At 38.5% G+C, this 25,505-nt stretch overlaps 4 protein-coding genes across 6 annotated transcripts in view; 3 read left to right on the forward strand and 1 right to left on the reverse strand.

The window, feature by feature from the left end:
• LOC134211897 (glycerophosphocholine phosphodiesterase GPCPD1) overlaps window positions 1-25,505 on the reverse strand; it is a 91,041-nt gene that overhangs the window by 37,811 nt on the left and 27,725 nt on the right. The window lies entirely within an intron of this gene.
• Window positions 5,274-7,300, forward strand: LOC134211898 (CLIP domain-containing serine protease B15-like). The gene is made up of 5 exons (XM_062689275.1): window positions 5,274-6,104; window positions 6,164-6,293; window positions 6,358-6,472; window positions 6,535-6,830; window positions 6,891-7,300. The coding sequence occupies exons 1-5, from the start codon at window positions 5,871-5,873 to the stop codon at window positions 7,220-7,222; spliced, it is 1,107 nt and encodes a 368-aa protein (XP_062545259.1). The 5' UTR covers window positions 5,274-5,870; the 3' UTR covers window positions 7,223-7,300.
• On the forward strand, window positions 9,922-11,459 carry LOC134211899 (CLIP domain-containing serine protease B15-like). The gene is made up of 4 exons (XM_062689276.1): window positions 9,922-10,171; window positions 10,493-10,737; window positions 10,801-11,087; window positions 11,149-11,459. The coding sequence occupies exons 1-4, from the start codon at window positions 9,947-9,949 to the stop codon at window positions 11,457-11,459; spliced, it is 1,068 nt and encodes a 355-aa protein (XP_062545260.1). The 5' UTR covers window positions 9,922-9,946.
• LOC134211900 (CLIP domain-containing serine protease B15-like) lies at window positions 22,038-25,050 on the forward strand. The gene is made up of 4 exons (XM_062689277.1): window positions 22,038-22,537; window positions 22,761-22,990; window positions 24,324-24,616; window positions 24,702-25,050. Exons 1-4 carry the CDS (start codon window positions 22,307-22,309, stop codon window positions 25,010-25,012), a joined length of 1,065 nt encoding a protein of 354 aa, XP_062545261.1. The 5' UTR covers window positions 22,038-22,306; the 3' UTR covers window positions 25,013-25,050.

Raw genomic sequence — 25,505 nt, forward strand, 5'->3', positions numbered from 1 at the left:
CGAGAAAGGCAAAAACAATGATTTTGTAAGCAATTTGTAAGTATGTAATTCAAATCCATTTGCAGCGATCGATACAATAACAATTGATGTGTACGTTCAGGAATTCTTGTACTGGACATCATCCGAAAGTATCATAACGCAGTACTATTTTGGCCGGTTTTGATATCAGTGTATAACGCGATGGACATGGTAATCTGGATCAAAGCAAAAAGAGTCGAATCCGTACTCAAGGAGATGGATTATCTAAATCATTCCCAGGGAATCCCTATTATAACTTGTTGTGCTTTGACAAAGGCACATTTGTGCAAGCATATTAAGGAAACGAACTTCATCATAACTTTGAAATAAAGATTAAAAATGTAGCCAAAACTATTGCCAAACGGTCGGTGCTGAAGCTAATGGGTACCACCTGATCAAAATCCTACTCCTTGGCGTACGATCAAAAGAATCTCGGAAAAGTGATACTGAACTGCAATAAAGCATAGTAAAGGACATTAAATCAAAACAATAATTAATAATTTCCAAAAAAAAAAACAAAGTCATAATGTTATGTTTAAATTGTGCTTAAATTTTCTGGGAAACCCTAAATATACATCTCATCGTGAAACAAACAAATACAGAACAAACTTCATCGTAACTTTTTGCTAACATGTATGCTCCTGTTTGAAAAATCACAAGAATGAGAAACAAATTAAATTTATTTTTATTGCCATTTGCTATCTAACTCTCACTGAAAAAATTTTTGGAATCCCTTTCAATTTTAAGATTCTTTTTTGTGCATGCTTCTATACGTTCCTTAATCAATATCAATTGTTCGTATGAAACAAATCTGAATAAAAGGTAAATTTCCATATCATATCATTTCTTATAATTATTTTCTCAAAATTAAAGTGAATTTGTTTCAAATACCATACATTTTATTTCATAATTCATCAAGTTTATCATTGAATTAATACATAACACGGCTACGTAACACATGTAAAGTGAAATTATAGATACTTCCGAAGGAAGGGTAAGAAAATTGTAATAGATTTTTGAGAAAAACATTTCAAGGTTTGCATGAAAAGTCTATCTATACAACTGCAGAAAAGGTGAACATGGAGCACTTTTATTCCACGTGAATGAGTTATGAGTATACATAACAAACCTTGTTTAAAATTATTCAAAGAGCTTATAATTAAAAATACTAAATCGATTTAGCGTAGAATAAAAACAACTGTTCATAATAAAACGAAACCTTCGTTATATAAAATATATATAAAGGTTTACAGGGTCTGAAATAAATATATACAGGCTCTTTACATATTTTTAAGATTTCAAGCAGATCAAGTTCTTATGTAGTGTAAATTACTGCTATCTGATACATTTGTCCAATACTGCACATTTGGTATTCATTGAGTTAAGAGATTTGTTGAGGGTCGCCTAATAAGAACCAGTGGCGCCGAAAGACCACAATTAATGTGAATAATTTAGAAAAGTTTAATTTAGAATTTGGCAAGAGCTAATCAGAACAAAATTTAAACATAATTTAGTTCAAGCCGAATTTCCTAGTACAAACAAATTCCTGGTTTTCCCGGTTCATTGGTCATCCTAGACTTATCGAAGTGATCATATAGCCTTTACGCATCAAGTGTACAAGAATGGCAAACATTTCTCATATTTCATTAATGTACGCACAATCAGCGCATCCTGAGAGGCATCTATCACAATCTAATACAAAACTGATCAGATTCGAGGGCGAGGGCCTAACGATAAATTTCTTCGAATGCAGCACAATTGGCACTTCGTGGCCATAAGTTAGTGTCAACCGGCTTTAAATTAATATGGTAATATTACAGTAGCACAGGGTTAGCCTTGTGAGCAAAGGCGTAGAATTGCCAATCCGGAGATGGAAACATTTTCGACTCCCTGGGCATAGTGTATCCATTTCCATTGTACTTGTCACACAAGATACATACTCATGTAATGGCGGGTATAGAAAAGCATTAACAAGCCGGTTAGGTTCCAGTTGGAATGTAGAGGCATATAGGAAGAAGAAGAAGCAGAAGAAGAAGATCACATTAGCACCTAAGAATTACAATGGTTTGATTTTTTTCTTGGTTGCAAAGCTTTCTGACAGAGCCAATGGACATTGCATGCCAGTCTAGTGTGGTTCTTCCTTCTTAGAGCATAATGTTCATAGAAAGCAATAAAACGTATAGTATCTTATAATAGAGCCGAAATATTTTTCAATGTTCAGCTCTCGGTTTGATCTTATTCAGAATCAGATTATTTCAAAGAATACCTCCCTGAGTAACTGATGTAGCTTTTCAAATTATTGCAAAATCATGTGAGAAAAAACACAATTCTCTCTTATAGAGTAAATCAAATTAAATCGATGTTTTTAACTAAGGGAACATAGAAGTATATTACCTCATTATAGTTATCGGTATTGCTTTTCTACTAGATTTAAATTTATTTCCAATCAAAATTATTCTATTTTCTAAAATATCTATAAGCACATTTTGGGCAATCAAAACAACCGATTCGTAATTTAATCAATTTTACATTTTTTCTCTAGTATTTTCTTTTCCTTTTTCATTTTTCTATCCATTAAAATAAAATCTTTAATTTGTCATTGAAAAGTTTGAGCGTTATCATTCAATATTGGAGTTTTTAAAGTTTCGGAGCTTATTCCTTATTTTCCGTACAGTACATCTTTCACCATCATAACTCTTTATTATATTAGGTTACTTGTGAAAAATATTAAACTCAAGATATTTTACTAGTTAAAATATTACAGACAAAATCAAGTATCAAAAAATTATCATTTTCCAATGCTTTGTAGAATTTTTAAATATAATTCCAAACAACTCTCGAACATGTGTTAAATTATATATTTATAACCGTACATATTTTTTTTCGAATTGCAATTGAAAGTATAGGCCAGCTTGGACATTAGAAGAATAACTTAAGGTGATTATAGATTGAAGCCAGAAATCGGCCATTTTGTAAACCACGTGCTTTTCCAATATTTTTTTCAACAGCACGAGATGAAAGAACCATAACGCGTATGGGGCTGAAATAATGGTAGATCGTTTGCTTAGTTATGCTGAACAATCATAAATTGAGTTTCGGCACTGTACGAAAACTATTACGCCAGATTTGGGGTTTTGGAAATGTATGTAGATAAACAAGTGGTGAATTTGAAATTCACCACGGGCTTCATTCTATAATCACCTTAAGGTGATTATACAATAAAGCCAGAAATCGGCCATTTTGTCAACCACGTGCTTTTCCAATATTTTTTCAAGAGCACGAGATGAAAGAACCACAACGCGTATGGGGCTGAGATAATGGTAGATCGTTTGCTTAGTTATGCTGAACAATCATAATTTGAGTTTTGGCACTGTATGAAAACTATTACGCCAGATTTGGGCTTTTTGAAATGTATGTAGATAAACGTGTGGTGAATTTGAAATTCACCACGGGCTTCATTCTATAATCACCTTAAGGTGATTATACAATCAATCCAGTGGTGAATTTTGAACTCACCACATGTTTTTCTATTCCCATTTTCAAAAGCCCAAATCTGACGTAATAATTTTCATGCAATGCTGAAATTTAAGTCGATTCTTCAGCATAAGTAAGCAAACGATTTATAACCAATGTTTCACCCCTATGCGCGTTGCGATTCTCTCAGCTCGTGCTCTTGAAACATTTCTGTAAAAAGCACGTGGTTTCCAAGATGGCCGATTTGTGGCTTTGTTGTATAATCACCTAAAAGTTGAATACATTCATTCAAAAGAATGAATATTACAATATTCAATTTTATGCTTCCCTCATAACACAATAATCACTCGAAATTGATACAAAATAATTCAGTTAGAATGCGACTGAGTAAACATTAAAGAGTAAATCTTTCCCATTACCTCATCTTCATTAAAAACTTTGAAGAGTTTTGAATGCGACTTGACGAAATTTTTTTTCCCGGTGCATATCTTTAATTCTCGGTTCGAAGTTTGTATAAAAATTGCTATGAAAACAGTAACTTTTTTGGAAAACCATCAAGCTCTAACAATATATAAACACGTAAGCAACATATAAAATTTAGTAAGGGGACAGATCGTCTCTGTTGCGAAACGATTTGATACTGGCAGGAAAAGTTATTCAGAAAATACTGATTTGTGGGAAATTCAATCCGTAAAAGAATAATCTCAATATCAATAATGAGCATTTCGGTTTTCTTTTTAACTGTGGTTACAAAAGTTAGATCGCATCGCAACAGCAACTGACTTTTAGCTTGGGAAGTATTCTATGAAGTTAACGCAATGACTAGACTTAAAAAGCTTCTGGATCATCTCACGAAACGGTCTTCACGTAAGTGGTGATTTTCATAGTAATTTCTGTATTTCAACTGTATTTCAACTGAGGCGTGTACATTCAAATTACAACCAAATTAAATGGCAAATACAATCGTTTAAGCATAGGGTAGTCAAAATTTGAATAATTCTAATGTAGCATATCGTGGAAAATATCGCTTGTTGATAAATTCCTACAAAAAAAGCTACAATATGTATTCGTGCACAAAATGTCATTGACTTGTTGGTACCTATCCTAAAGGGAAGGTTCCGGTAGCTTTGACCCATATTTTGGATTTTTGACCCTTTTTCTGAAAGTGTCTATAATTTTACGTGATACGTTTAATCTTACCAAAAAGTTTAATGAATTATGAAATAAAATGTATGGCACTTAAAGAAAATTCACCTCAATATTGAAAATATAACTATCACGAAAGATATAATACTGGTAAGAGTTAGAGATCTGATTTTTTTGTGCAAAATGTCAATTAAATTGTGCTCTATAATCTAAATTTTATCCGTAATTACCCTTGGCACATATAGTTTTTTTTAATAAGTGAGTTGTAAAAAACTAATTACTCGTTAAAGGCAACTTTTTGCGAACAAATTGGATATTCACTAAGTACCAAGAAGTTTATGTCACATTTTCGTACACACATACAGACATACGAATGTGAATAGTTGCAACACAGTGTATTTTTTTAAGTCAAACAAGGAGCTCTGGGTAGGAACTAGCTCTCGAGCCAACTATAAAAACTTCTTTTTAATGTGAACATATAGCCATTCGATTGTTCATTGGTGTACGAGAAAGTCAATAACGTAGAAAAACTTGTACGGTAGGAGATCGCATAGGTTTGGTTGTATTCCAAACCTGTTTGAATGTGCACGATCTTCACTACCTTCATTGTACCGTTCATTGCGATAACTGTTTGTGCTACTAGTATTAAGATGGTATTCAACAAACTGGTGTGCATCAATTAATTAATTGATAAGAATTGTGTATGCCAGACAGTGATCTCTCCTTTCTTCCTACACCAAATTGGGACATTGCCGCCTTGCAGCTTACTCATCAGTTAGTAATTACGAGAGTTCTAAGCCCATATGTTGAACATATTCGAAGAACCCTACAGCAATTAGTTTCCAGTCATCTCAAACCCAGGACCAGGAGCAGTAATCCTATATCATGAGAGTAATAAACATATTCCATGCTCAGAGAGATCGCAGAAAAAATAAACTGGGATTACAACCTATCCACATTCAACATGATTTGCTTAGTTGCCGCTTAGCGATGAAAGCTTCTCGTACAGTGATCGTTTCACTGAAATGACAAGGACGGCAACTACATGGTGACATTGTCAAGAACGTTTTCTGTTCATTAAGGGGATTGATCTTATTTCGGGGATTTCCATCGCAATCGGACTTTTTTATTACTCTTGCGGTTCCTTCTGCTACGGGCGTAGAAAGTTTCCACATTAGTCTCACTCGCGTTGTTCATTCACTTCAGTTGGTTAAAAGATTAGTATATCGACAATGAAGTTACTTTTAATAGTAATAGTCTATTACAGTGCACTGGTATGGGCTTCAAAATTGAATATAAATGACAGTTGTACTACGCCATGCGGGAAACCAGGTAAATGTGTGCCATCGAGATCATGCGATTACGGCATTGCCAGACTAAGGAAGCCTGACCCGACCTACGAGGATACGATCTATTTACAAAGCAGCATTTGCGGAAGGCATCCTGACCCTCCACATATTCCACTGGTAAGTGTTTGCGTTTGTTATGGTACGCTTGAGAAGCAATAATGCATACAAGATTTTAGACCTGTTGCCCAGCACTACTTAATCCGACAGATTGCGGTTTGATAGACATAACGAAACGGATCGTTGGTGGTGAACCCACGAAACTTGAAGAGCATCCATGGGCTGCCTTGCTGATTTACGATACAAGTGGTAACTAAGAATTATATGGTTCTAATTTTTTTTTGCCATTAAAGTGATAACATTTGCTATTTAGGGAACGAAACAGGCGTCCCTCGATTAGTGCCAAAATGTGGGGGATCTCTTTTGAATTCCCGTTATGTGTTAACTGCCGCACATTGCATCATGGATATTCCAAAAAAGTGGAAGCTGTAAGTAACATATCAACAATATTGAAATGGAAGCACTTTTCATATATGATTCTTGATTTCAGTGAATATGTGCGATTCAGTGAATGGGATGCTTTAAGCAAGGAAAACTGTACGACTATAGAAAGTGGAGAACAAATTTGCCGCCAGGAATATGCCATTGACAAAATAATAGTGCATCCGAAATATAACAAAACTGTACCGAATAAAGTACATGACATCACGCTTTTAAGACTAACTGAAGATGTTGAGTTCAGCAAATACGTACGTCCGATTTGTCTACCGTTTGAAAACGCAATTAGAGAAATGCCGATAGACGATGAAGATTTCACTGTCACTGGTTGGGGACAAACAGAAACAAGTAATGACTAGAAATTGCCTATTGAATTTGATTTCATCATAACTATTCCAACAATTACAGAAATTCGCAGCGGTATTCAACTACACGTCGATATTATCGGAAAAACGCGCGAAGTGTGCAATACAAAATTTTCCATCGCAAACATTACCCTTGAGGAAACACAGCTATGTGTAGGTGGTGAGAAAGGAAAGGATTCATGCAAAGGTGATTCTGGAGGACCATTGATGAGGTTGGTAAACAGCGTTTGGTACCAAGTGGGCGTGGTGAGCTTTGGAAACCGGTTCTGCGGTACAGAGGGTTTCCCAGGAATCTACACAGACGTCACCAAGTACTTGAGGTGGATCGAGAAGGAAGCCAACAAAATTCACTGCCCAAATGACGATGAGAGCTAACTTCGTGTAGGATTTTGATGATGAGATATAAATATATTGTTATAAATAAATCAATAGTAAAGGCTATTAGTTTGATTGATCGACATTTGATCTCTTTCTTCATTTCCCAGCTTGCATATCACCTATACACACCTATAACTATAAAGTTTTCAATTATGATTTCGAAGTACTATCTTTCGTGGAAGAATGGGACTACTCTAAAAAAGGAATAAATATTATAAACAATTATGACTATCTTGTATTCCAAATGATTAACTTTTATGCATTAACACGGGAAAAATGTGTAAAAACTGTAGACCCGTTATGCTGGGTAGACACCTTTACGTGGTGTGTTACGGGGTAAGATCTACCACGGTTACATTGCCAGCTACAGGCAAATCCTGACCCCAGTGGCGTAGCCACGGGGGTGGTTTTGGGCATAAAATCCCCCCCAGAGACAACATTTGGTGGTGGCTGGCCCAATTATTACTTCCGGTCTTTTACTATACTTAGTATAGTAATAGTCAAGCATTCGTTCTACATATTACTAATATGGGGGTAAGCGTGGAGATTTGTTATAGAATTTAAAAAGAAAACGAATGCTAAGACCAAGTGCCACTGGATGACTCCAAACGGGCCAGTATAATGTGGGGTAGTCAGGGTTTAACTAAATTAGCTAATAGTATAACTTATTTTGCCACGCACCAATTTCAGTATAATTTGTTTCTACGAATCAAATTCCTAGAAGTTAGGTTTTCAGCATTACTTAGCGCAAGAGAGGGTTTAAACTCTGCGTTAAACTGAATTTTATTCGCCGATTCGGGGCGTTATCATGAGTGATCAGCACTCATGGAACACATTGTTTAACGCGAATGTCAGCCGGGTTCGATCAAAAGTGTAAGATTTAGTGTAATTAGTTTAATTATTTTTATTTTTAGGCATCAAACGTTAGGAGCATGTTTTCAACGTCGCACAGCCCAGGAGAGGGTGTAAGCTCACAACGGTATAGTGTAGGCCGTCCTCGATTGGGGTCCTGTGGGTCGCATTTAGTGGCTGTGCTCGGGGCAGTTATGTGTTGAAAGCGGTTTCGGAGCAGTTAGGATTGAGTTTTAATATAAACAGATGTAGGATTGAACAAAGTTATAACCTTTAAGGTTCATATTGTGGAGACTATTGACAGCCAAAGCGTTGAGGATAAGCTTTTAGTTAGCAACTGAATTAATTTATCCGATTTGGAATCCTAGATTGAATAGTAGGTATATATGGACAATAATAGAAACTATATACAGTTATCATTTTATTAAGTATTGATGATATGTTTTTGGTTAAGTTGAGTATCAGGTGGGCATGTGTGATATCCATTAATAAGACAGAATTATTAGAACTGTATTTTTGTCTTTGAAGTAAGATTAATTACTTACTAATGTTTTGCGGGCCGGCGAGTGAAAGCGGCCCAATTCTTTTATCTACCTCTTTCCAGACGACCAGTGATGAAGAAAATCTTATTGTTCCGGTATCAGCAGTGGTATTCATATTCATAACAACCACCGTCAATACAGGAAGTCTGTGTTCACAACGTGATTACTTCAAGGACAATCCCAACATCTTCTGTGAATTGCAGATAAGTATTGCCTTTATATTTTAATTGCACTGAGCTCGTTCTAATCTGATCGATGAATGAATTTACTTGTCACTAATCAATATCATTAGTAAATTTAAATATTCCCGTAGATTAGAAAAGCAAGTGCATATATTTCTATTTTATGGCAACATATCACAACGAAACGGACCCTTGGGAGCCTTAAGTAAGATCTCGGTCCGGTTGCATCTAAGGAGATCTTAGTGCAGTGCACACCGGACGTGTTGCCCAGTAGACGTATCGCTCAGTGGTATTTAAATACAACGCAGATAGGCTATGGTCAGAGGGTGCGTTGATATTACAAGATTACAAGATTACAAAATCCCCCCCAGAGACAACATTTTTAGAAGAAATTTTTTTTTTTGAATAAAAAAATTGTTCAGAAAACCCCCCCCAGACCAATTTTCTGGCTACGCCACTGCCTGACCCAACGATTACCTTCCTCATTATCCAACTCCGTGGTACTTATGAGGGTGTCGCTAAGTCGGTGGCCTCTCGTTAAGTAAGTACTGCATCAACACTTCCTCTCCCTAGTTACGGTGAAAATGGGTGTGGCCAGGAGTAGTAATCCTCATGCTTTTGTTATTTTTGATAAGACTGGAATCAAGGACTACTCCCCTTTTTGATTTCTGATAGCATTCTAGATGAGGATCTCAAAAGTAAAACATGAGTATCACTAGTGTCCAATCTACGAATTACACCGTAACATATTTATCCCATGTTTGTTGGGATTTCCTATGCATATGGGACAGTTATGCGTATGGTGGCAGTATACAAGAAAGGCATAAAATGGGGGGGGGTTAGTTAATACAAACAGTGTACCAGATCCCCTGCCTCTGTGTTGATTTGATCATAAATTGAAAGTTATCGGGCTCAACAGAAAAAAAATATTCCAGATTTAATGGATAAGTAACGTATTCCGATTTAGTTCAACTTAACATGATTCCATTTGAATGAAATTTTCCACCATTGGCATGTTTCCCCACATTGCCGATCTACTTATCAATCATAATATTATGAATACACTTCTCACAGTATTTGTTCGCTAGGCTAATATTTAATCGAATGCAATCATCATTCAATAGTATTCACCATACTGTTCAATAATGCAGTCGAAGCGTATATTCAAGCTGAGCATTTTAGTATTTCTCGTGATGTTCGAGCGAGTAATCGGCCAAGAATTGAATCAATTGTGTAATAATCCCAAATCTAGGATAGGACGCTGTATTAGACGAGAAAATTGTTCAGTTGTTGCGGGACAACCCGATAAGGATTCAGTATGGAACGGTAATGTCTGCAGATCGAATGGAAAACAGAATCAAGAAGTTTTGGTGAGTGAATTAAGTGAAACAATGAAAACAAATGATCGTGTACTGTGTCAATTGTGTAAATTTATGGAATCGAAGAACATAAGAATAGAAACAATTAAAAATTTAATACACAGTAAAACATATTTTGTATATTTTATATTTAGTTTTATATACATATTTGAAACATGGAAACTAGTTGAACTAGTTCTTCTTTTTTTTGTCCCCTGGACACTTTCATAAGTGATGAATAATCAATTGAATGTGTAATTATATAATAATTCCTTATTTTAATTATACGCTAATAATTAAATTAATAAAACGTCCAATAATTCCAATCATTAGGTTTGTTGTCCAATTCTCAAAAATTGCGCTACGTGTGGCGAACTGGAGCAAACAGCTGGAGATCTCGTTGTGAACCGAATTACAGGAGGCAGCGAAGCGGAACCAGGGTCATACCCATGGGCAGCATTGCTGATATACATGGGTCGAACAGTCACGAAATCGTTGTGCGGAGGTGTGTTGATCAGTCTCCAACACGTCCTGACCGCCGCGCATTGCATCGAAGGTTTACCAAGAAATTGGAGATTGTGAGTTTAGAATTAAGTTATACAATTGAGATAATATCTAATAAGTAAATGATTCTTTCACAGACATGGAGTTCATCTAGGGCATACTGATAATCTCCAAAATTGCAGTCACATAGAAAATGGCAAAAACTGCAAACAAGAATACGTTGTGCAACGTACAATTATTCATGAGCAATATGATCGATTGTTGAATAGTCACGTGAACGACATTGCACTTCTGCATTTGGCAAAAGAGGTAACATTGAGTGCATACATCAAGCCTATTTGTCTACCTTTAGACGACAGATTGCAGAATATGCCTGTGGAAAATGAACAATTCACCGTCGTTGGATGGGGGGAAACCGAAACAGGTTGGTTTACTGTAATCAATGTCTTCCATTATGGTTCGTTATTCAAAGTATTGAATTACAGGTTACAACAGCCCTAAACTACTTCAGGTTAGCGTTACTGGAAGGAACTTGGACATGTGCAACAGAGTATTTCAAAATCACAAAATTAGGCTGTCTGATACTCAACTTTGCGTCGGTGGAGAAGGTGGAAAGGACTCATGCAGAGGCGATTCGGGAGGACCATTGATGCGGAGAATTGGAAACGTTTGGTATCTGACCGGGATGGTTAGTTTCGGTGATCGTACATGTGGAGTGAGGAACCAACCCAGTGTTTACACGAATGTAGTATCTTATATAGATTGGATTGAACATCAGATGATTGAATTGAGTTAACTGAAGATTGCTTCATCATTTTATCCGAAATTAAAAAAAAAATCCTTATTCATCGCACCTGATGGTGTCTGCATTGTAAGTTGTGAGCACATTTAAGAGGTTGAAATAACTTTTTAGAGAGATATATCCCATTATATCCATCATTTCACGTGATTGCCTTTATCGTGCACTAAGTGTACATAAATACTATAAAAATAAAGTTTCTATAAGAGGCTCGGAGAGGGGGTCTTCAGTAGCCTTGAGAGCAAAGGCGTAGGATTGCCAATCCGGAGATGGCATATCAACCGATGCCTTATTCCGGGCAAACGCCTATTTTTAAAGAAAGGATCAAACCATGTGGTAGCAACGTGGTCAAGTAGCACTCACATCCACCATCCAGAAGGAAACACATTAATCATTGATATAGAAATGCTAATATCATCTTCCAAACTTAGACGTACATGTTCATGATAGAATTAGAGGCGAAAATCAAGGATGTTATCGATCATTTGGTAATTTGCATTAGATCATTTAGTGGTTTGCCAGTAACTCATTCCAGAAGCTGAATTTCAAAATGTATTGTATGGTGGACTTCTAGTGCGAAGGTTTTTCTACAACTCTGCCTAATGGTTTGTTGTTAAAATTCAACTAATAACGGAGTTATAGCGCTAGTTGCAGTAACTCAAAGTAAATGATTGGAATTTTTCTATCATTTAGTCTAAGTTACTGAATCTATAGCTATAACCCCGTTACTAGTGGAATTCAAACAACGAACCATTAGACAAAGTTTTAGAAAAACCTTCGCACTAGAAGTCCACCATACAACACATTTTGAAATTCAGCTTCTGGAATGAGTTATTGACAAACTACTAAATGATCGAACGCAAATTACTAAATGAACGATAACATCCTTGGCGAAAATATAGATTTGATAGTTCTGTTAGGATACGGCAGGCTTGAAGAATGTTTTATAGAAGTTGATTGGAAAGCGAGCGGATGGTATAAATCTCACGACCTTTCTTCTGCCAAGCTCCAGTATGAAGAGAAAGGGAAGAGTATCAGTGTGAATGCTGATATCTCTCCGCTGACAAAAGGAAGGTGGTTTGATTTGGTCATATACCATCGCGTGCGGAAGTGTTTCTATCGACGAGTACTGTCTCTAAATTTCTAATATGCCATTAGCATCTAGTCGAATGCTAATAGCAAATTAAAATTGAACATTCTGATAGCATAATATTGGTTAGAGCTCCAATATATGCTTATGTACACCAATAAATATGCTCAACCGCAGCATAATAGGCTATGGCTTGAGCCACACCCCATATGTTTAAATTTGAAGGCGGACCAGAATCAAGTGAGATTTGGCAATACTTTTAATCGGTGCTGATCGATAATTTTAAAAGGGTCCAGGCTACACATTAATTTGAATCAAGCTTTTTTTATCGATATTCCATTATGATTAGATTCCAGAAGTCTTCTAATACGTCAAACCGAAAAGACGGATCCCGAAGTCGTTAGGTGCCCCCGAGGAACCTGTAGAATGGGACATTTCAGTTTTAGCGCCAAAGCTAGTCATTTGACGGCTCGTTCCTCATGGTTTTCGATCAGGAAGCGAGGTATTAATATAAAATTGACCATTGATGACTCTCACCGCTCCCAGGACCTACGGATTGCCTCAGAGGAACATGTAAAAGTAGACATTTCCGTTTTTGCGCCAAAACTAGTGATTCGACCGCTTTTTCTCATGGTTTCCGACCAAGAATCGAGGTATGAATATAAATGGACCATTGACGACTCTAACTGTTGATTTCTCCAGGAGAACCTGTAGATAGGGGACATTTAAGTTTTAGCGCCAAAAGAAGTCATTCGACGGCATGTTTTCATGATTTTCGATTAGGAAGGGAAGTATGAATATAAAATGGACCATTGACCACTCCAACCACTTCCAGGATCGAAGGAATGCAGAGGGAATTTATTTCAGTTTTAATGCCAATATTAACAACTCACTTAATCGACGGTTTTTTTAATAGCTTCCATCAGTAAGCCAATCATGAACATGTAATTTGCCATTGACGATGCTAACCGTTTCCATTACTTTCGAATTATCTTAGAGGAGCACGCAAAAGGGTACATTTCAGTTTCAGCGCCAAATCCAGAAATTTGATGGCACATTTTTCGTGGTTTTAGGTCAGGAAGCCAATCATAAATATAAGATGCACCATTGATGACTCTGACCATGTCCATGACCTTCGGCAAACCCGAAAATGAAAATCTGTAGAAGTGATTATATCAATCTTAGCGCCAAAACAAGTCATAAAACGACTTTTCCATGGTTCCCCACAAGAAAAATATACACCTGAGTTTCCAACGGTAAAGTGCGGTATAGATTCGGTATTAATTGATTGGAAGGTCATTGATATCTAATAGATAAAATCACAGCAAATGACTAGGAACAAATGTAGGGTGACCAGATGAATTTTTAAATTGTTATCTCAATCAGAAGGAATTAATATATTTATTAATTCCTATTTTTGCCCGGCTTTACCAGGACCTTAAACCTGAAAGCGTTTAGAGTCGTCAATGGTCCATTTTATATGTATGATTGGCTTCCTGATTGGAAACCATGATAAACTAGCCATCATTTGACTTGTTGCTTAAACTGAAACTCTTATACGGGTTCTCCTGGGACAATCATGGGACAATAAGTCACGGAAGTGGTCAGGTTCCCCGGGGGCACCGTAGTGACTTCAGGATTCGTGTTTTTGGTTGCTTTTTCATTCTTGACGTTTCAGAAGAATTCCGGAATGAAATCATAATAGAATATGTACCGGTCAAAAAGCTTGATTCAAATGAATTGTGGCCTGGACCCTTTTAAAACGGGCTAGGAAATGGTGAGGTCAGCTGGTATAGATCGTCAAACATAGCTCTGATGGTCATAACTCACAAGCCCCAATACTCATGCTTCCACAGCCTTTAGATGACAACTGACCTCATGCTAAGAGTTGCGTACTTAGCTGGTAGTGTAGCCTCAGCTAGAGTGAGAGGGTGCGACCTAGGGGGGGCTTGCCTAGGATGTGGTGGGGTTTGGCAGTGGGCTCTGTTGAGCTTCTATAAAAAGCTATAAGTGTCCGCAAGCCCTATCAAAGCGACCGTGTTCCGCTCAAAGCGCACTAGCCTAGTCCTGATGTTGGGTGGGACTTTAGACAAATTTAACCCGACTGATCGAACGTCGGTTCACCAAGGAGGTGCAGCTCCAACAGCGTCTGTTCTGACATCCAGCGGCTGAGTTCGAAATGCTTTTCCCCGGAAGCTATATTTAAGATGGCAGCCCCATCCCGGTGGATAGGGATAGGTAAATCATGTCGAGGTAGTGTTGGCCTGACTAGCACTTGGAAAAATTGTTCGTAGTACTCGAACCAGCGTTTAACTGATCAGCTGAAACGTCGGTCAATAGCTAAAAAGTCGCGCCTTAATATGCATCGTCGTATTCATATTCGAGCGTCTGTTCACCAGGAGGTGCGACTCAAACAGCGTCTGCCTGGTACCCAGCGGCTGATTAACGAAATGCTGTATCGCGTCAGCTATACCTAAGGTGGCAGCCCCATCATCGCGATGTAGGTAACGCGACCCCGGTAAGGTAGCTTACTGAAGCCTCTCAAATACCACGAAAAATGGAGATAGAAGAAAAAGAGAATGTTATTTTTGGCAACCGACCCGGCAACGAAATAAGGACTATGATTGAAAACTCGGTACCTGGAATGTCAGGACCCTAAATGAACCTGGACGAGTGAGCCTTCTGGCTCGTGAACTGCAGAAGGTTGGAGTGAACGTGGCTGCTATTCAAGAAGTCCGATGGCCTAGATCCGGAGAACGTGAATTCCGAGCCGTGGACCCCACGACCAATACTGCATTCAAGTATAACATCTTTCACAGCGGCGGTGAAAAAGCAGAGCATGGAGTTGGTTTCGTAGTGATGGGCAAGCAGATGAAGCTAGTGATGCGGTGGAAACCCATTAGCGAACGAATCTGTGAGTTGGGGATACGGGGCAAATTCTTCAATTACAGCCTAATCAACGTTTACGCACCGACAAACGATAAATCCGACGACGTGAAGGACACGTTTTATGAATGTCTTGATAAAGCCTATGGAGAGTGCCCAAAGCATGACGTGAAAATTGTTATCGGAGACGCTAACGCTCAGGTCGGTAGAGAGGACTTTTTCCGTCCCATAATCAGTAGGGAGAGCCTTCACTCCGCTACCAATGACAACGGCCTACGGCTAGTAAATTTTGCTGCTGCCAGAGGGATGGCCATCAGTAGCACCTACTTTGCACGAAAGAACATCCGAAAGCACACCTGGAGACACCCAAATGGTGAAACTTGCAACCAGATAGACCATGTCCTGGTGGATGGGCGCCATTTCTCGGATGTTATCGATGTGCGGACATTCAGAGGTCCGAACATTGATTCTGATCACTACCTCATTGTCAGTAAAATTCGATCACGGTTGTCAACTGTATCGAACGAAAGATCACAGCGAACGATGCGTTACAATATCCAGCGATTGTCGGCGGAAGGAGTATCGGCTGAGTACCGCCAGAAGCTCGACGAAAGGATAAGTGCAATCAACGTTAGCGACAACATCAACGATCTATGGGAGTCGATCCATGGAGCGGTGAGCACAACAGCACGAGAAGTGGTAGGCACTGCACAGAGGCGACCCAGGACGGGTTGGTTCGATGTGGAGTGTCAGAGAGTGACAGACGAGAAGAACGTTGCCAGAAGCCGGATGTTGGTGTCGGGTACCCGATCGAATAGAGATCGGTACAAGGAAGCAATAGCAGCCGAAAAGCGAACCCACCGCAGGAAGAAAAAAGAGTACGAAGAACAAGTTATTAGTGAGGCGCAGGAAAAAATGGAGCAGAACGATATGCGGAGGTTTTATGAGTCTGTCAATGGCGTGCGGAGAAAGACAGCCCCATCTCCCGTCATGTGCAACGACCAACAAGGGAATTTGCTGACAGATAAAACTGAAGTGGCTGCCAGGTGGAAGCAACACTTCGAGACTTTGTTGAATGGAGGAAGTGACGGTGCATCGGTGAACAGAATAAATATTAGTGACGATGGACAAGCTGTGGAGTCACCTACACTAGATAAGGTTAAAAAAGCTGTCAAAGAGCTGAAAAACAATAAGGCTGCGGGGAAGGACCAGCTCCCGGCTGAACTTCTCAAACATGGCAGTGAGCAGCTTTATGAAGTTCTGCACCATATTATGTCGAAAATATGGGAAGACGAGGAAATGCCTGCTAGCTGGTTGGACGGCCTCATTTGCCCTCTCTTTAAGAAAGGGCACGGACTGGAGTGCGCCAATTACCGAGGAATAACCCTCCTTAATTCGGCGTACAAAATTATGTCCCGTATTCTGTTCAACAGATTGAGACCGCTTGAAGAGTCCTTCGTCGGCGAATACCAAGCAGGTTTTCGTGAGGGCCGATCAACTACGGATCGAATGTTTACCCTGAGACAAATCCTTGATAAATTCCGGGAGTACAACTTGCAGACACATCATCTGTTTATTGATTTCAAGGCGGCGTACGATTCAGTGAAACGGAATGAATTATGACAAATTATGCTTGAACATGGTTTTCCGGCGAAACTGATACGGCTGATTCGTATAACGTTGGACGGACCGAAATCAAGTGTAAGGGTTGCGGATGAAATTCGACGTCATTTGTTACCTTAGATGGATTAAAGCAGGGTGATGCACTCTCGAACCTACTGTTCAATATAGCGCTCGAGGGAGCGATTAGGAGAGCTGGTATGCAAAGAAGCGGTACCATTATCACAAAATCGCATATGCTCCTGGAATTTGCGGACGATATCGATATTATCGGAATTGATCGCCGTGCCGTGGAAGAGGCTTTTGCGCCTTTTAAGAGTGAGATAGCGAGGATTGGACTCACGATCAATACCAGCAAAACGAAGTACATGGTCGCTGGCAATCAACGTGGGTTCATTAGTTGTGGTGGTAGCGAAATAGTGCTGGATGGTGAAAAATTTGAAGTGGTAGAAGAATTTGTGTATCTTGGAACATTAGTGACGTGCGATAATGATGTTACCCGCGAGGTGAAAAGGCGTATTGCAGCTGCAAATAGGGCTTATTACGGACTTCGTAACCAGCTTAAGTCCCGTAGTCTGCAAACGAAAACAAAACTCGCGCTGTATACTACTCTGATTCTTCCGGTGGCTTTATACGGCCATGAGACATGGACGTTAAAGGAGGCTGATCGGAGAGCTCTCGAAGTGTTTGAGCGTAAGGTGCTGCGGACAATACTCGGCGGTAAACAGGAGAATGGTATCTGGCGGCGTCGCATGAATCACGAATTGTACCAGGTGTATAAAGGGCTGGATATTATTAAGCTTATACAACACGGCAGACTACGATGGGCTGGTCACGTTGTTCGTATGCCGGAAGAACGTCAAGCGAAGATAATATTTAGTAGAGAACCCGGAAGAGGCCGCAGGCTTCGTGGAAGGCCGCGTACACGATGGCTTTTTGCAGTTGAAGAGGACCTGAGGGCGCTCAATGTTCAGGGCGATTGGCCCAGGATCGAGTCCAGTGGAGAAGGATACTCCATTCGGCGTAGGTTCATCGAAGAGCTGTAGCCCATCAAGTATCAAGTAAGTATTCATATTCGTGCAAAATCCGCTCACGATCTCTTGTCCCGTCGACATGAGCGCTTCACTTCCTTTTCCAGAGCGGAGTATCGTTGACGGGCTAAGGCTCTGGCTCCTTCGACTTTTTTTTAAACTAATTTTATTTGCTAATTATCTAATACATGCATTCATCTCTTAGACTAGGTGTTCCGTGTTTTCTTAACACTATCATCCTAATTTGCTATGTTACTTTTTAGTTATTATTAATACATTTCAATTGCCTCTGGCAGTTAGAATTTTTCCTCTGGTTGAATTGAACCATGTAGGAATTACAATGTTTTCTACTTAAACTAAACTTAACCTAATTTACACTAAGGGTACAAGGAGCTAATAGTTGCAATGTCTCGATATTAGAAATTCTATGAAGTTCATTGGTACTATACCACGGAGGCAACTTCAGAATCATTTTCAAAATTTTATTTTGAAACCTCTGAAGTGCGTTCTTTCTGGTATTGCAGCAACTAGTCCATATTGGCACAGCATACAACATGGCTGGTCTAAAAATTTGTTTGTAAATCAAAAGTTTGTTCTTAAGACAAAGTTTTGATTTTATGTTTATAAGTGGATATAGACACTTAATATATTTGTTACATTTGGCTTGAAGGCCTTCAATGTGATTTTTGAAAGTTAATTTTTGATCTAGCAGAAGTCCTAAATATTCAGCTTCGCTAGACCAATTAACTGGAACCCCATTCATAGTGACAATATGTCTGCTAGAAGGTTTCAAATAAGAAGCTCTCGACTTATGTGGGAAAATTATAAGCTGAGTTTTGGAAGCATTCGGGGAAATTTTCCAATTTTGCAAGTAGGTGGAGAAAATATCCAAACTTTTTTGCAATCTACTACAAATGACACGAAGGCTTCGCCCTTTGGCTGAGAGGCCCGTGTCATTTGCAAACAAAGATTTTTGACACCCTGGTGGTAAATCAGGTAAGTCAGAAGTAAAAATGTTATACAATATGGGCCCCAGTATGCTGCCTTGGGGAACACCAGCTCTAACTGGTAATCTATCAGATTTAGAATTCTGATAGTTTACCTGCAGTGAGCGATCTGATAAATAATTTTGGATCAGTTTAATAATGTACAGAGGAAAATTAAAATTCATCAATTTTACAATCAAACCTTCATGCCAAACACTGTCAAATGCTTTCTCTATATCAAGAAGAGCAACTCCAGTCGAATATCCTTCAGATTTGTTGATTCGAATTTAATTCGTAACTCTAAATAATTGATGAGTGGTTGAATGCCCATGGCGAAAACCATATTGCTCATCAGCAAAAATAGAATTGTCATTAATATGAACCATCATTCTATTTAAAATAATCTTTTCAAACAGTTTGCTTAATGAAGAAAGCAAACTGATTTGACAATAACTAGAAGCATCAGCTGGATTTTTGTCCGGCTTCAAAATTGGAATCACTTTGGCGTTTTTCCATCTTTCAGGGAAATATCCAATTTACTTTTCGGGATGGACTACTGCCTCCATTACATTGAGCTTTTGTAGTATACTCTACTCGTGTCATTTGTTTAGTGCATGGCTTTCTGCTCCATTTCTATTGAGGAGAAATGAAGTAGTCGTTTATTATTCAGATAGTTCCCAAACTTAATGTGAGACCTCTTTAGATTGAGGTTCTACTATTTATACCCTTCTAGAGGTGGCAACTCTCAAAGGCGCGCCCCTCAATCAGTTTCGGCTTCAACAAAAAGTGGGATAAACCTTTACACATGTAGAGATGTAATTTGTAATAAATAAATTATTATGTAATGTAATAAATTATTTCATGTGCCTATTTTCATACTTGATCAAATTTAATCTATTATGCTCATTACATCTCTACAACACAGAGCTCTAATCAGTCAGAGGGTCCAGCAGACCCACCAAATTCGTATCCGCTTCTTTCCTAATTAATGAGCGCTCTAGAGCTTGGAGATTCATGTCGTCGGCTTCGAAACCAGCCTAAGATTGAGTTACGTTTTCATAATTTACTCCATTGACTCCATTCAAAAGGAGCAAAGGGTGGGTCATCTAAAAGCAAATTATAGAACTAGAGCACAGTGTGGTAGATCTTACTCCGTAATGCACCACGTAAAGGTGTCTACCCAGCATTACGGGACAAATATATGCCAATTGAAACATTTGTTAAATATATAAAAGGATAAAGAGCTTTCAGGAAGTTTTTTGATTAGTATGTAGAAAATACCATCATCACCCGGGGCTTTCATATTTTTAAATTTTCTAGTAATAGATCTCACTTCATCCAAATTAGTTCCCAACAAACGGTCAAAAACATTCTCTTGATTGAGAATGTCTTCGAACCCTCGTGTAACCTGATCCTCAACTGGACGAATGAGACCTAGAATAAAATTATGGGCACTCTCAAACAGCTGAGCCTTTTCGCTTTTTTTTAGTTAAATTTTAACGTTTCTTGAATTACAATCGTGATGCCATGATCGTTTGGCTATGCAAATTAACAATTCGTTGGGCTACACTCGCCTTCAAAGCTTGTCTTTGGAATATATAGTATCTATAGTTGTAACTTTTGAACGAAATGTATTATTTTGTACGCAAATAGGAGAAAAAGTTTATTGAAGGAATGTTAGAATTATTTTAAAAAGTCGAGCAACCTGAGTATGTACCTAACCAAATATCAGTCAGTCACTTAGTCAAACATCAATATCAGTCTTCACTTTGATTAGCTCGAATAAATCTCACACTTAGGTTCAATTGCAATGATTGATTTATCTTTGTTTTCTTACTATCAATGCAGCGAATTTCAACAGTTCATCCTAGATTTTTTGGTTTGTGGCAATAGAGGATAGTTGCAGATTCCTCCAGAAACAACAATCGTGGTTGTAGCTTTTAATTAGGTCGAGTTTTTAACGAAAGAAAAAAATGATGAAGAGAAATCGGTCAATACAGTTACGCCCTTATGATCCTAAGCGCGAGAAATATCTTTCCAGTATTGCATTATTAAAAAAAACTCAAGTACTTTTTGGATTTTTTAGTTTCGCTTCGACGTGAATCCTCAAACAAGTAATTTCTTCTACAACAAATAAATGGTATAAGTGCATACATCTTCGTCAGATTGTGGCAATCCATCACAAGAAAGGCGAAGTAAAACATCGCTATCAGATGGGATTTCCATAATAATGCCTAGAGCAATGATTCAATGTCTCTTATTTATTTCAGTGATACTGAAATCGATTGTAGAAGTGAGACTAAAAGAATCTTCTGTTTAGTGAACTATTTTGCTTTCGCGGCATCTCAAATATCGTTATCACTCAAACTCATCAGATGTCATCACACCAATTTTTAGTTTAAGTATATTCCTGTACTTGATTTTTTTACTATGTGGTCGAAGACTGAAGTCTCCAGATAAATAAATCTACAACGAGCAAAAACAGCGAAACTGTTTTAAAAAAACCTAATTAATTCACCTAGTGATGATAATGTCTTTCTTGTGGATAATTTCTATTTTTGCCTTTCTCGTATACAAAGTATACTTTTTATAGGAGGCCCGGAGACCCATAGTGTTATATACCGATCGACGCTCGACCGCTCGACGAATTGAGGTAATGTCTATGTGAGTTTTACATTAGTTTTTACTCAATGTGAAATTTCTCGTCGGTCGCAACTTGTTACGAGCAAATTGGATGAGTATAGGTAATACAAAAAAAAAAGAAATTTTCCGTGTATACGTTTTGAAATACGTATTTTGACCATTACTTTTGAGCTCATAGTCCGATCTGGCCAATTCGCAATAGGAAGCAATTGGACAGGATTCTCTGTCTAATGAAAGCTGTAACAAGCAAATCGGATTAAAATTAGTGCCTTTAATTTGAGTGAGTTTTATTGCGCACATACCCACACAGAAAGTCGCCAATTCATACAGCTGAGACGATTGGTATATGAAAGTCGGCTCGGTGGGTCTTCTATCAAAAATTAGTTTTTGGAGTGAACATATAGCCTTTCGGCGTACGAGAAAGGCAATATATACTTGCCTGAAGAGACTGTATAAATGATCAATTACAGAGCCATCCGTCTGCCTTTAACTTTGTAGTAGTAAAAACCGGCTCAATGATGTATCAGTTGGAAATTTGATCTCTAGGGCATCGGACGCGATTATTCACGGCCATTTAAGCATCAGACGATGTTATCTGTTGTCCAACTGTTTTTGTTGAGTCTCGGAATCTGTTTGGTTAGAAGTGAGTTGAACGAAACCTGCACAACCTCCAGCAATCGTATTGGCCGCTGTTTGGCACCTCGAGAGTGTCAACATGTCATAGATATTCTTCGATCGGATCGTAATACACATGAAGACTATCATTTCATAGATCACAACAAATGTGGCCAGACTAGCGATAGTCCTCCGAAACCACTGGTTCGTATTTCCTGAATGATGTTCAGTAGATTATCTAAAAACCAAATTGAATTGGTTGACCCTTTCTCCTTCCATAACGTTTGTTTTCCAAAATTTCATATAGGAAGAATTACCTGTTATGACAACTTTAAAACCAAAGTTATTTGGCATTACCCAAAAATAGTGGAAAGTTGGAGGAAAGGAAGCAGTATAAAACATTTCAAATAAATTTTGGTACTTCAAGGTTTGTTGTCCGGTTATTCAAAATGTGGCAGGATGTGGAGTTCCCAAACTAGCAAATCGTATTTTTGGAGGTGAAGAGACTGGTGTCGGTATGTTTCCATGGGCCGGAGTCATTCAGTACCGTGTCAGTAAAAGAAGGTTTTCCATATACTGTGGAGCTGCGCTAGTGCATCATCGCTGGGCATTAACAGCGGCACATTGCATCATCAGCATTCCGAGGAGCTGGTCAATGTAAGCTCAAACGGGTAACTATTTTATGATGTTGCGGCATTGGGTTAATAGGATAGTTATGGTAAAAGAGAACCGTGAGGATAAGAAAATAAAAATCACAGAAATATTCAAACTTTATTACAGCCCGGATCAGAAAAACAGCTGCGTGAATACCTAAAATGCTATCCTATAATTTTAGACATGATATCTATCGAATCATGATTGCCATCTAAAATATGACTAAAGATTAACATCTCTACATAATTAAAAATAATTGGATCTATTTTGATATTGTTGATTTGAAATCTCCAATATTTTGAGCATTTTTGCCTTTCTCGTACACCATGGTGTAACGAAAAGGCTATATATTCACTTCCAAGACGATTTTGTGATAGAAGGTCCGGAGACCCATAGTGTTATATACCAATCGACGCAGATCGACGAACTTAGATGATGTCTGTCTGTGTGTATGTGTGTGCGTGTGTGTATGTATGTGCGCAAAATAAAACTCACTCATCTTTTAGGCACTAATGTTGATCCGATTGTTGCATTCGACGGGGAATCCTGTCCCATTGTTTCCTATTGAAAATTGGCCAGATCGGACTATGGTATCAAAAGTTATGGCCAAAATACGATTTATATACAAAAACATGATAAGAAATTCTCACTCATTTTTTTAGTATATCTGATGTACGAGAAAGGCACAAACACCGCTAGGTTGATCAATCAGGTTTTTTTTTCTAAAGTATTGGGGCTCCCTTAGCCGTGCGGTTAGACGCGCGGCTACAAAGAAAAAGACCATGCTGAGGGTGGATGGGTTCGATTCTCGGTGCCGGTCTAAGCAAGTGCCGAACACCATACAATAACGGACCTATCCTAAAACGACACTTACAGGGGTCCTTCCATCATCTTGTGTGATACAAAAGGAAGCTTTTTAGATAATCTTTTACCTACAAGGAACACCCGATCCTCATATTGTAGGCATTTTTTTTCTTTCAATAATTGAGATTGAAAAAATGTGTCAAGATTTTCTTGCTTCATCTTATTTCAGAAGGTTTGATTCAACAACATTCAAGTCGATCGAACGCATCCTTATTATGTGGAGATGGTCAATATTAGCAAATGTTTTAAATTACTATTATGCTTAGTTATTGTTCGATCAAAACATGATGGTCATTTCCGGTGCAGAGCTCTTCTGTCTACAGCATAGCTAATGCAGTGCCCATCTTTTATACGGTAGTTTTTACGGTATACAAGAAGCTGTTCCTCAGATCCAGACATTGAGATTTTTTATGTGCTTGAGAGATATGAATAAGGTTCATGGACATTAGAAAACAAGATACTTTGATTTCAGACACCGTGTAAGATTCAACGAATGGGATACTACAAGGAAAGCCAATTGCACCATCAAAAACGATATTCAAATATGTAGAGCGGAATACGAAATAGAGGACTCATTCTCCCATCCATTGTATCTGGTCAACAATCCGAACATGAGGCACGACATCGGATTGCTGAAAACTAAACTGAATGTCCTAATAAACGACTATGTGATCCCTATCTGTTTGCCATTCAGCGAAATCATTAGACAACTGCCCATTGCTCAGGAAGAGTTCGTCGTCACTGGTTGGGGACAAACTGATCAAGGTATAATAAAAATAACATTAAAATCACTTTCTTCTCATACTGACAGTAAGTCTCAATTCAAATTTTACAACTCATTACATTTTAGGAACACCCGGCATACAAAGACACGTGGTGCTGATTGGACAGAATAAAAGTATCTGTGACGAAGCGTTCGGCTCGCAGAAAATCGAGCTCACGGAAGACCAATTATGTATCGGAGGTTCAGAGGGGCAGGATTCATGCCGCGGCGATTCCGGAGGACCATTAACGCGAGCGCATGGTCTCGTCAACTATCTCGTGGGAGTTGTCAGTTTTGGAGCGTATAAATGTGGCTCAAAAAACCATCCTGGTGTTTATACCAATGTGGGGAATTACCTGGATTGGATAGAAGAAACTATAGTGACAAACTCTGCTTAGAGTGCGAATTAACAAATAAATGAGTAATAACCATCCTATTTAGATTTAATTAATAAAAAAATAATCACATGACAAGAAACTAGTTCAGGACGGCGAGCATTGTGAAGTGGACAATTAAATTAGTTTAGCTGGTTTTTAGACTGCGATTCTGTAGACTGCGATATTGCATGCTGCGACCCAGCGATGGAGTTGCTCGACTCAGCTCGACGAACTGAACAAATGTTTGTCTATCCGTGTTCATATATATGTGCATGTGCACAAATTATAAGAAAATTTGTACACGTTTCGGAAGGTCAAATATTTTCAGTCAATGACGGCGCTGGCCACTTCCTTAGGCTTATATAAGAGGGAATGGATTATTAGTCAGAATATCGTTGCTCCTAGAGACCGAGTATTCGTTTGATAAATAATGTAAAGATGTTGAGACCAGGTGCAGAACGACTTGGCGAGCGTGGGGCGTATCCGAGGATGGAGAGATGCGGCCTCGAACCGT

This window comes from Armigeres subalbatus, chromosome 2 (assembly GCF_024139115.2).
Source record: "Armigeres subalbatus isolate Guangzhou_Male chromosome 2, GZ_Asu_2, whole genome shotgun sequence".
In the NCBI taxonomy this organism is placed as follows: Eukaryota; Metazoa; Arthropoda; class Insecta; order Diptera; family Culicidae; genus Armigeres; species Armigeres subalbatus.

What these genes read in the sequence shown, in the direction of transcription:
- LOC134211898 (XM_062689275.1), top strand. Translation starts at nt 5,871, where the DNA reads ATGAAGTTACTTTTAATAGTAATAGTCTATTACAGTGCACTGGTATGG. An exon ending in GCTGATTTACGATACAAGTG is followed by an intron (nt 6,294 to 6,357) that starts GTAACTAAGAAT and finishes TTTGCTATTTAG; the next exon opens with GGAACGAAACAGGCGTCCCT. An exon ending in ATTCCAAAAAAGTGGAAGCT is followed by an intron (nt 6,473 to 6,534) that starts GTAAGTAACATA and finishes TCTTGATTTCAG; the next exon opens with TGAATATGTGCGATTCAGTG.
- LOC134211899 (XM_062689276.1), top strand. Translation starts at nt 9,947, where the DNA reads ATGCAGTCGAAGCGTATATTCAAGCTGAGCATTTTAGTATTTCTCGTG. An exon ending in AACAGAATCAAGAAGTTTTG is followed by an intron (nt 10,172 to 10,492) that starts GTGAGTGAATTA and finishes TCCAATCATTAG; the next exon opens with GTTTGTTGTCCAATTCTCAA. An exon ending in ATGGGGGGAAACCGAAACAG is followed by an intron (nt 11,088 to 11,148) that starts GTTGGTTTACTG and finishes ATTGAATTACAG; the next exon opens with GTTACAACAGCCCTAAACTA.
- LOC134211900 (XM_062689277.1), top strand. Translation starts at nt 22,307, where the DNA reads ATGTTATCTGTTGTCCAACTGTTTTTGTTGAGTCTCGGAATCTGTTTG. An exon ending in ATAGTCCTCCGAAACCACTG is followed by an intron (nt 22,538 to 22,760) that starts GTTCGTATTTCC and finishes TGGTACTTCAAG; the next exon opens with GTTTGTTGTCCGGTTATTCA. An exon ending in ATTCCGAGGAGCTGGTCAAT is followed by an intron (nt 22,991 to 24,323) that starts GTAAGCTCAAAC and finishes CTTTGATTTCAG; the next exon opens with ACACCGTGTAAGATTCAACG.